We start from the raw sequence: 12378 nt of genomic DNA, 5'->3' as shown, positions 1-12378 counted from the left end.
CAAATCTTGTTATCTCATTTTAGGTATTAGTCTAGTCAACCAGTGAACTGCTTCCAAACACATTTATATCTTTTCTTAAATAAGGAAAACAATTTGCTGTATATAATACTTCATAGAACATAGAACAAAGAACAATACAGCGCAGAACAGGCCCTTCAGCCCTCGATGTTGCGCCGACCTGCGAACTAATCTGAGTCCCTCCCCCTGCACTATCCCATCATCATCCATATGCTTATCCAAGGGCTGTTTAAATGCCCCTAATGTGGCTGAATTAACTACATTGGCAGGCAGGGCGCTCCATGCCCTTACCACTCTGTGAGTAAAGAACCTGCCTCTGACATCTGTCTTAAATCTATCACCCCTCAATTTGTAGCTATGCCCCCTTGTACAAGCTGAAGTCATCATCGTCGGAAAAAGACTCTCACTGTCCACCCTATCTAATCCTCTGATCATCTTGTATGTCTCTATTAAATCCCCTCTTAGCCTCCTTCTCTCCAATGAGGACAGACCCAAGTCCCTCAGCCTTTCTTCATAGGGCCTGTGCTCCACACCAGGCAACATCCTGGTAAATCTCTTCTGCACTTTTTCCAATGCTTCCACATCCTTCCTGTAATGGCGCGACCAGAACTGCATGCAATATTCCAAATGAGGCCGCACTATCATTTTGTACAGTTACAGCATGACATCACGGCTCTGGAACTCAATCCCTCTACCAATAAAACCTAACACACCGTAAGCCTTTTTAACAGCACTATCAACCTGGGCGGCAACTTTCAGGGATCTATGTACATGGACACCAAGATCCCTCTGCACTTCACTACCAAGAATCTTTCCATTGACCCAGTATTCTGCCTTCCTATTATTCCTCCCAAAGTGAATCACCTCACATTTATCTATACTAAACTCCATTTGCCATCTTTCAGCCCAAAATGATGTTGTCACATCTTCAGATGTTGTCTCACCAAGCATGAAATAACAAGCCACTGCCTCCCTACCTTTGCATTCAATGTTCCTTGCAATTAACAGTAACAATCTGTTTCCTTTCCTAATGATGCTGTAGGAATATTATTTTAGTTACATCTGGACTTTTTATGGAGTTAATTGATGGATCTAATTTGTATTTAACATTAAAGTATAAAACATATGTGCAAAACATATAGATTTTAAATAGTTCACAATGTGAAGTGGTCAACAAAGGAGTGGACATTGACTGGTATTATAATGGCATCAGTAAAAAAGTTATGAAAGGAATGTTACTGATACTCACTTGGCAAAATTAATTTCAGGTAACCAATGTAATAGGACCAAGCCAATCCATGAGCAACATTAAATTTACTCTCCTCACAGATTTCCGAAATATCAGCTGGAGTGGGGTCCTGCAGAATAATGTCAAAACATGTCACTTAGGTAAATAAGCGTATGTGTAATAAACACTGAAAACATGTATTTTTGTGAGCATGGGTGTTTTATTAGATTTAACACAAGTAACACAAAGTGTTACAATGTCTGAATTGAGAAAACACTGACAAAAGTATTCTCTCCAAAACTTTAAATCCACCACATGTATTTCTGTTAATGTTTTCTAATTCCTCTTGAAAATCTACTGATTGGCATCTATACCTTTCTGAAACTCACAACATCTTAGCCCAATACATTATTCATAGAATTGAAGTTCCCATGTGAAGATAGGAATAGTGGAGAGGAATAGTAAGTTAACATGAATGTGAACATGCTCCTCAGCTTATTATCGACACAAACAAGATGCTGCACAATTCATTCAATAAAGTGCATGTTTAATATGTTATGGGCTGGACCAGGCCCCCTCAAAATATATTAAGAAGTTTGCCTTGACTCTAATTCTTTCTTATTTCAAAGGTAAATGTCAGGTGCTGTGTTCCAGGTGCAATTTCATTGTCATACTACTTGAAATTAAGTAAAACACAATTCATTCAATTAGCTAAAATACAACAAAAGAAAGAAGAACTTGGAATAACTTAACTCTATTGGAAAACTTAACTTATAATAACTATTAACTGTTCCATTACAGTAACATCACATAAATACAGTCTTGGGTCCTCAAGGGTAGGTGGCACCATCTTGTCTCACACTCACAGGGCCAATAATCACTCTAACTCCGCCACTGCAAACACATCCACAAAGCCTCACCACCTGCATGCATGATGTCCACTGCAGGGCTTACTTATTCCTCATCTTCTCAAACGATTAAATGTTCCAGACCACCGCACTTCCTACACTCAACACTTCATGAGGTTTTCATGATCACAAACTGCTCCTGCACCTATTCCCACTCACCAACCATCCTTGTATGTGTCAAGGGCGCTTTAAAAGGCTGGCATCATGAGTGCTCCAGCACATATGGGTGGCGGCAGCTCTCCTGTTATTTAATGCAGGCTTGAGAAATTTACAAATGAATTGAAACATTAAGGGACTAGAATCCTTTTATGTTCACAAACACCACAGAATGGTGACAGGGTGCTGTCAAAGCAGTGTGAGTAAAATCAGTTGCACCTTTCCCTTGTGGGAAGGTGGTGATGGATGAGAATCATGGCGCTCTCAATGCCTGAATCCCCGTGTCACGTTGGGGAATGAGAAGAATGGATGGGATACGACAAAACTTGCATACTGGGTACAATTACGAATGAAGCACTGAAACATACCACAGAGATCCCAAGTTGCTCCCTTAAGAATCACATTTGCAACAAATATAAGGCTGTAACTTTGATGGCTGCCAGCGAGGCTTTGCCACTGTGTTCTTGTATCCTCCTCCAACAGCTGACAGAGGTATGACATGGTGGTTTGGACATCCTTAGTTGCCTTCTGCACTGGTTCCCACTCATTTTCGGGAAACTGCACTGAAGGCTGTAGATGCAGTTCCAGAACACTTCCGCTCTTTGGTGCATATTCCTTTGCTGCCTTGCCCTCTGGAATTTTTTTCTTCATTATTTCCTGGGATTCAGACATGGCTAATGGCATTTTGTGCTATTCCTTAATTGCCTTGAACTGTTTGACTTCCTGGGGCTTATAAGCGACGACCACATTACTTTGGGCCTGTAGTCACATGTAGTCCAGGCCAGGTAAAGATGACTGTGAAGGACATTAGTGAACCATAAGGATTTTTAATGACAGCTGATGATAGTTTCATGGTCACCGTTCTAGATGCCTAGCACTTTTTTAAAACATAGTCCAGATTCATTCATTGACTTTAAATGCCATGGTGAACCTTGAACCCATGTTCACAGAATATCAAACTGGGTCGCTAGTTACTAGCCCAATGATGCTACCATTATGCTACTATCTCTGGATGCTGTGCAGCAACCAGTGGTTGAAGCATACCTTTGAGAAGTGTAATGGAGATTATACATGCGTTACTAAAGACGGAACTCTGCCCTGACATCCATCACATCAGAGATGATTGCTATGCCCTCAGAGAGGGAACAGTGCAGGTGATGCAAAGGAAATAAATGATCACTGATAGAAGTGATACTAATCACTTTATCACAGCGATATTTATCCTTCCCTCATGTAACATAGCCCAAGGCGTACATATTACCTTGGCATTAAGCAGCTGTCAAGAGAACCACCTCTAACAAATAATCCAGCACTCCCCATTTACTTCCGAGGTGATGTGTTAGCAGTTTTCCTGCTTTGTGTGAGTTTATGGCATCTATAATGTTCTTGGGACTCTGAGCATCGGCAAGTTGGGAAGACAAATGTTGTGTTTGACAGTTCTTTCTTCCATTGAGTCTTGTGGATCACAAAAATTGCCAGGTGGTAATTAATGATCACAGTGTGTTCTGAATGATTTGTTTATGAGTGCATTTCAGATTTGGATGCTTTGATAAATGCTGACTTCCAGATTAACTGTGAATTGAAGGTTAATAGCATTACATAGTAACTGCCAGTCATGATGACCGCAGGAGCCCCTGTGAGGGCTTCCTAATGCAATATCCTGCCCCCTTGGAAAAATTCTGGCTTACTCTCTCCCCTTTAGAGACTCCTTATTATGCCGATGACTTTCAGCTCAATATAATGAGGTTCCAAATTTGCATTCAGTGCAGGACCTGCCTGTGATCCATGACTTAACCCCATGCTTCACATTCTTGACTGTGCTGCAATTCCTGGGGCTCCTGAGACTGCTTTATCTCAGAGCTCTTGAGATGCTTATGCCGTGTTGACTTTATACTCTTCCAATATTGAAACTCTTCCCAAAGTAAATGTGACTGGCCTTGGGCTCCTCCTACTTCAAGACAATACAGTCACCTTCAATACACTACCAGATCCCATCCATCCTATCATCAATTGCATAACTGTGGCCATTCCCTCTACGACCAAATAAAATGTGGTCAATCCCTAGATTTGAGCTTGCCCAGCAGCATTGATGACACCATGGATTGTTCCCCAAAGGCCCCAGATTATGTACATCCCACCCCACTTGACTAACCGTGGCCTCTGAACTAAATTTACACCTCAAGGCCAGAGACTACTTGCCAGCCCTGCCCATCAAAGCTATCAGTGAGAGTACAAGTGCTGCCTCAGCCTAACTGATATCATGCTGCCTGATGTTCCAAAGCTGCTGCATTGTGCATTGGCCAGTTGTGTGGATGTAGAACAAGGAGATACCATGTCCGGTGATCACAGAGACATGGGCCGCAGTTGTAGAAGTTCGATCTAAAGTCAAGAGTAAATACCAAAGCAATTGTGAATTCACCTGGACTTGAGCCAGAGGATTAAATCAACGCATATCTCATTTTTACTGTCGGGCTTGAAGCATCAAGTTTCTCAACTGGGGAAAAGTTAATTGGGAAGGGGAAGTTAATAGTATGCATTGTTTAAGAAATGAGATACAAATCCACACAAACAGACTTCCTGTCACCCTACGGTGGGAATTTGATCTCACCATCTGAGAAGAGGATTAGCTGTGTCGGTTTTTCCCAACACATGAATCTGACTTTTGGACTCACCTGATTGTTTCATCATATTCGCTATTATTCTTCCCACCTTAGGGAGTTGAAAGTCACACCCTCCATTTCTACAAGGTCCCACTAAAATCAGCCTTACTTTTAATTAGATTGCTGACTGCAGGGCTTCATGAGCTTGTTATGGCCACCTAGTGGGATTGTGAGACAACATTTGGGTCTGAACGCTCTGGGGCACAATGGCTACTGTACAGCTCACATTGACCCCAATATGAACTAAAGTCTACCTAACACGCTCAATGACTGAAATCTCTCCATCCACCATGCAATAATATTTTTCTAATACCATCAGGAGTGGTGTTGAAGGGGTCTTTCTCAGATTGGCAGCCAGTGACAAGTGGTGTTTCACAAGGGTCAGTGTTGGGACCACAACTTTTCACTTTATACATTAATGATCTAGATGAAGGAACTGAGGGCATTCTGGCTAAGTTTGCAGATGATACAACGATAGAGAGAGGGACAGGTGTTATTGAGGAGGTGAGGAGGCTGTAGAAAAATTTGGACAGGTTAGAAGAGTGGGCAAAGAGGTGGCAGATGAAGTACAATTTGGGAAAGTGTGAGGTAATGCACCATAGTAAGAAGAATAGAGGTATGGATTATTATCTAAATGAAGTATGAAGTGCAAAGAGACTTGGGAGTTATAGTTCAGGATTCTCTCAAGGTAAACTTGCAGGTTGAGTCAGTAATTAGGAAGGCAAATGCGACTTTGGCATTCACTTTGAGACGTCTTGAATATAAAAGCAGAGATATATGTCTGAGGCTCTGTAAGACTCTGGTCAGGCCACATTTAGAGTATTTTGTGCTGTTTTGGGCCCCATATCTCAAGAAAGATCTACTGACAATGGAGCGAGTTCAGAGGAGGTTCACAACAATGGACCCAGGAATGAAAAGCCTAACATATGAAGAACATTTGAGGACTCTGGGTCTATGTTCGATGGAGTTTAGAAGAATGGGAGGGGATCTAATTACAGAATACTGAATGGCCTGGACAGAGTGGATGTTGGGAAGATGTTTCCTTTGGTAGAAGAGATTAAGACCCGAGTGCACAGCCTTAGAGTAAAGGGAAGACCTTTTAGCAGGGAAATAAGAAGAAACATTTTTAGCAAGAGAGTGGTGAATCTATGGAATTCACTGCCACAGAAGGCTGTGGAGGTCAGGTTATTGAGTATCGTTAAGACAGGAATAGATAGGTTCCTTATTGTCAAGGGGAGAAAGCAGAGTAATGGGGTTGAGAAACTTATCAGCCATGAGAGCACACTTGATGGGCTGAATGGCCTAACTTCTGATCCTACGTCTTGTGGTCTTATGTTCATGTTGGGCATGAACTCCAAGGCATTAACTTGGAGTCATACTGGAAAAAATCTTCGGGAAACACTGTCCTACTGTTTCTTAATTAAATAGCTAAGTATTTTAGGAATTTTGTTACCCTTTAAATAAATCTCACTTTCCATCCAAATTTAAAAGCTGATAAAAAATAAAACTAGCTCACAAAATAAATGTATTAGCGAGCTGTAAAATACTTTGACGTCAAGCTGTCATTATAGCAATATCTTTTATTCGCTCGTGGAATGCGTGGATCACTGGTAAAGTAAGATATATTGCCCATTCCTAACAGCCCTTGCACTGTGTGGCTAGCTGGACCATTTCAGAATCAACATCACTGCAGTAGATCTGCCCAGATTTTCTTACAAAACAGAATTAGTGTATCAGATGCACAATCACAACAATCAGCAATGGTTACGTAGTTATCAGTAGGCTAGCTTTTAATCCCAAACTTTTCGCCGAATTCAAATTTCACCACCTGTCATAGTGAGGCTCAAATCTACCTCCTAGCACCTTAGTCCAAGATTCTGCATTACCAGTCCAGTGACATTACCGTGACACCACCACTTCTCTGCCATTCAGACGCTTCTTGGTCGTACCCCAGTCTAAACCAAACATGCCATGAAATTCATCAGCCTGTTAGTGCTAGAGAAAAACCTGAAACAAGGGCTCGTGAAAATAACTCGGATTTAAATATTACAAAATATAGCTTTATTAAATAAATACTTACAAGGAATCCAAAAACCTTGAGGAAAGCATAGCAGAAACAGCAATTGCTTACATTCCATGCCAAAGAACTTGGAAAATGAATGTTATCAATCTTACAGTCCTGAACAATGCAATAGAATAGTACAGATGTCACTATTCCACAGCCATATCCTTTTATATTAAATGATGCATTGAAAGCCTTCCAGCTATTTTTGTATCTGCAAAGTAAGTGGACACTTGAAAGTTCATTAGTAATATTAGTAAGAAAAAAAAGCTACTTTACTCTTACAAGAAACAATTAACCCAGTTTTAAATAATGTCATGCTTTTCAATAGCTTCTTACCCCGTTACAAATTGTACAGTCCTCAATTTCTACCTGCGGACAGCTATACAAATTAACCATCATCATGTGGAAGGAATTAGGAGTCTTGAAATTAAAATATTTCTAAGGTCTAGGTCCTACCTGCTCAGGAGGTATGTAATAGCATCCCTGAGCAGGTTGATTAGAAAATAGCTTAAAATATTTCTTGTTAACCCTTAAGCACTTTTTCCACAGATACTGTTATAAACTAAGGCTTCATGTATGCTTCCTTTTTCAAGTATGATGAAATTATTGAACACGGTTAGAGAGTCCATGGTCAGAGGCTAAGATGTTTCTTAATAATGAGGATTACTGTAGGTTGAAATACTTTATCATGAGTATTGGATGAGATAGAGACTGTTGCACGTTTTGGAGGGGGTTCTGGATAAATATTTGAGTTTGTGGAAATTACAGAGGTCAAAAAGAAGGCAGGTTAGTGGATCTGGTTCTAATTTTTGGCAGACAATTAGCACAGAGAGGATGGTCTAAGTGACCTCATTCTGTAATGAATGGGTGTCTTTAGCACAGGTTTGTGAATGACTAGCTAAACAATTTAATTATCACAAAAGCTTTTGGTATACTTTAGGTTTGCATGTTAGTTTGCATGTTACTACAGTGCAATATTGTATAACTAAAATATATACCAATATATATGGATGTGAGTTTGCTCGCTGAGCTGGAAGGTTAGTTTTCAGACATTTCGTCACCATTCTAGGTAACATCATCAGTGAGCCTCCGACGAAGTGCTGGTGTTATGTCCCGCTTTCTATTTATCTGGTTAGGTTTCCTTGGGTTGGTGATGTCATTTCCTGTGTTGGTGATGTCATTTCCTGTTCTTTTTCTCAGGGGATGGTAGATTGGCTCCAAGTCAATGTGTTTGTTGATGGAATTCCGGTTGGACTGCCATGCTTCTAGGAATTCTCGTGCATGTCTCTGTTTGGCTTGTCCTAGGATGGATGTGTTGTCCCAATCAAAGTGGTGTCCTTCCTCATCTGTATGTAAGGATACGAGTGATAGTGGGTCATGTCGTTTTGTGGCTGGTTGATGTTCATGTATCCTGGTGGCTAGCTTTCTGCCAGTTTGTCCAATGTAGTGTTTGTCACAGTTCTTGCAAGGTATTTTGTAGATGACGTTCGTTTTATTTGTTGTCTGTATAGGGTCTTTTAAGTTCATTAGCTGCTGTTTTAGTGTGTTGGTGGGTTTGTGGGCTACCCTGATGCCAAGGGGTCCGAGTAGTCTGGCAGTCATTTTGGAAATGTCTTTGATGTAGGGGAGAGTGGTTATGGTTTCTGAGCCCGTTTTGTCTGTTTTCTCAGCAACAAACCCAAACAAACAGGCTCACTGATGATGTTACCTAGAATGGTGACGAAACGTCTGAAAACTAACCTTCCAGCTCAGCGAGCAAACTCACATCCAGAAACTCAACCTGAGCTACAAATCTTCTCAAAACTCGCTACCAATATATATTTTGCGATCAATCATTTAATTGTGCATGATATAGCAATCGTTTCATGTCAATATCCAGTTTTCAGCATTGATATAGGTTTACAGGACTTTTTTTTCAGTTACAGCCCTATATTATGGCATACATAATTGCTTGAGAACAGCGATTAGTGATCTCAATAGTTGTTATTACAAGAACAGATAATTCCTTTTCATTTCAAAAATCCAGAATCACTGTCTAACTGAATTTATCTGTGAAAATATGAGCATTTTTTTAGTAATTTTTTTCAGGAAGCAACACTTGAATCAAAGAACAAAGTATATTTGTACCTGATACTCAATTCAAATCAAGGACCGATCACCAAAGCATTTAAGGTTGGTAATGAAACATAGATTTTATCTAAAGAAAACATACTCACCAAGATTTAATTTTTTAACACATTTTTTCATATATTTACTTTAGGAAACATTAGAAGTTACCAAAATGGGGCAGAAAATCAAATAGGGCATTTGGAATGATAAAATTGCTTTGGAACATTTGGTATTTACATAACTGTTGATAATTGCATTCTTTCTTTGACAATGGAATGTACATACCTGGAAGGGATGTGCCTGCATTCTTCCAGAAATGCACACAGCTTTAACACACCTCCAGCTAGTAATGATATAAAAAGCTGAAGCATGATTTGCTGTGCAATGATGTTTACTTCAGAAGAAATAAGCATATAGCTGAAAGATGCAAGCATAACGAAGATGGCTGACAATTTGGCTGCATTTCCACGAGGCAGTGGTATGTCATCTGCGAACATTTGTGACAAGACTACCATCTGTGAAAGTAAATCACAAATTAGGAGTTGCTGATGCAAATGGTCACAATAGCCCACTTTAGTTCCACCATCCAGAAACATCCAGTAGATTCAAGTTGTTCTTAAATGATTCCAGGGTTTTCACTAGTCCTTAACTCAATCTGAAACACTGTTCCACGCATTGGTCATTTTTTAGGGTAGATCTTTAAAATGGGTGATAGAAAATATATATACCCATTTTACAGCTGTCACATCATGTATAAAATGAAAATTGGGACAGATGTAAAACATGCTGTCAACCTGCTATTGCTCATTTTACATTGCTGCATGAATCTATGGAAAGAGGAATTTCCTGACCTCATTCTTAAACTTGCATTTTGCTTGTGAACCTGTGCCCTATCTTCTAATTACACAGATTAGTTTGAAGTGATTTTTTTGCAATTTTTTTCATTCCATTAATAATCTGATATAATTACACAAGATTATCTCTTAGCCATGGGTACCGTTTTATTGTAAAAGACTGATGGAACTGAACAAGCTCAGGAACATAAAACTGAAACTAATGTATGCAGCTGATGCACTACTAATGAGAAATTACTGTACATCACTCAACTGAATGAACAATCAAGAGCACCTAACAATAAAAAAATGAGGCAAATCACTCAAAGCTCCTTTTGAATTAGAAAGAAATCATACACCATTTTCTCAGAAATTCAAACCTGTCAGTGGACAAAATTAATTAAATATATGATCTGGTGGGAGCTGAGGGACAGGGCTGAGGTGTAGTAGGAGAAACATGAATGTTGCTTTTTTTCCTTACATGCTGTCCCCTGCCCAGAAGCCAACCTGAGATGATAGGCTTGGCTTCCTATTGATGAGGAGGTCACAGGACTAGGTAAATCCAATCCCTAAACCAGTAAGAAGGGATGGTTGGAGATCTGGAGGGTAGGAGACTCGGGGCTTGGGGGGGTATCAGTGGCCTCTGGAGCAAGGGAAAGGGTTAAGGGAAAGTTACGGTCTAAATGCAGAGGTTGGTGAAACTGGCATGCTGAACACAACAGGTGAGTGAAAAGATACTTACTTACTAGATGCAGTTTTCCTATTCCTGTCTCTGTTAGGTGTTGTAAAACTTGAGAAATCCAGCTCTCCAGTTAAACTTGTATTACTGTCTAAAAATAAAGCATGCAGCCTCATGTTCATATTTAAATTACTGATATGCCTCCAGAGAGAGGAACCAAATGTAGACAGGTTGGGCACAAGTTAGGATTTAGTTCTTTAGATCTTTAAACTCTGATTTGGCCTAATCTCACTCACTTCTTGGAGTTAAAATTTTCTTTGTAACATTGTATTTAAAACAGTATATATTTCTTGATGACATTATTAAAAAATAAATGTTAGACGACAAGAAATTCAGGTGTGCAGAACACATCTTGGGTTCTTCGGGATTAATTTCTCCATCAGGACTTATGTAGTTAATGTTAGGGCCTTGTGGAATGTTGCTAAACAAAAAGACCTAGGGGCGCAGGCACTTAATTCCTTGAAAGTGGAGTTACCCATTGAAAGGATGGTGCAGAAAGCATTTGGCACACTGCTTTTATTGGTTAGAACATTGAGTAAAGGAGTTGAGGATTCATGTTGCGGCTGTTCAGATTATTGTTGATGCTGGTTTTAGAATACTGCATACAGTTCTGGCCATCCTTCCATAGGAAAGTTGTTGTTAAACTTGGGAGGGTGCAGAAAAAATTTGCAAGGATGTTGCTCGGACTGGAGAGTCTGAGCTATAGGGACAGGCTGAGTAGGCTGGGGATTTTATACCTGGACAGTTGGAGGCTGAGGGATGACCTTACAGAGGTTTCATAAAATCATAATGGGGATTGATAGCATGATTAGCCAAAGCCTTTGTCCGAGGGTGGGGGAGTCCAAAACTAGAGGGCGTAAGTTCAAAGTGAGAGGGGTTGAAAAAGGACTGTTTTCATGCAGAGGGTGGTGCTTGTATGGAACAAGCTGCCAGAAGAACAGGTGGAGGCAGCTACAACTAGTATATTTAAAAGACATCTGGATGGGTATGTGGATACAAGTGTCTTAGAGGGATAGGGGCCACATGCTGGCAAATAGGACTATGTCAAATTAGGTATAAATTGTGATCAGAGATAATGGGAACTGCAGATGCTGGGGAATCCGAGATAACAAAGTGTGGAGCTGGATGAACACAGCAGGCCAAGCAGCATCTTAGGGGCACAAAAGCTGACGTTTGGATCTAGGCCCGAAACGTCAGCTTTTGTGTTCCTAAGATGCTGCTTGGCCTGCTGTGTTCATCCAGCTTCACACTTTGTTATGTCAAATTAGGTCTCTGGCTGACGTGGATGAATTGGACCAAAGGGTCTGTTTCCGTGCTGTAAGACCCTATGACTCTGTGTATGCCTCTATGTTACATCATAATCAGATTCTCATTTGTCCAATAACAACACTTATAATAGTTTATCCCAGGAATGTTACACCAGCATCCCCTGGTGGTGTGGAATAGATATTTGAGTATTTATGTCTTGCAAAGGTTGAAACAATGGCAGACTGAGTGCAATTTGACATGATAAAATTTTGGAAAAGGCTTTCATAGAATTATACAATCTGTAGTACGGAAGATATCTTTTGGCCCAGCAAGTCTCTACTGGTGAAAATATACTATGCCTACAATAGTCCCACTTAACCACACTGGGCCTGCAGCCTTGATTGTTATGACACA

The 12378-nt window shown here is 40.2% G+C and overlaps 1 protein-coding gene across 5 annotated transcripts in view; it reads right to left on the bottom strand.

The window, feature by feature from the left end:
• The window catches only part of sting1 (stimulator of interferon response cGAMP interactor 1), a 37557-nt gene that overhangs the window by 16779 nt on the left and 8400 nt on the right, over nt 1-12378 (bottom strand). For 4 of the 5 annotated variants that reach the window (XM_048542983.2, XM_048542980.2, XM_048542981.2 and 1 more), the window contains exons 2-4: nt 9430-9659; nt 7051-7246; nt 1268-1376 (exon numbers count right to left, since the gene is read on the bottom strand). In XM_048542983.2, the coding sequence (XP_048398940.1) occupies nt 1268-1376; nt 7051-7246; nt 9430-9659 (535 nt within the window). Of the gene's footprint in view, nt 1-1267; nt 1377-7050; nt 7247-9429; nt 9660-12378 lie in introns of those variants that run through there. The other variant, XM_048542985.2, reaches the window with a different exon arrangement.

Source organism: Stegostoma tigrinum, chromosome 13 (assembly GCF_030684315.1).
Source record: "Stegostoma tigrinum isolate sSteTig4 chromosome 13, sSteTig4.hap1, whole genome shotgun sequence".
Classification (NCBI taxonomy): domain Eukaryota; kingdom Metazoa; phylum Chordata; class Chondrichthyes; order Orectolobiformes; family Stegostomatidae; genus Stegostoma; species Stegostoma tigrinum.
Note: the sequence above shows the minus strand (reverse complement) of the source record. Positions and strands in the feature narration are given on the sequence as shown.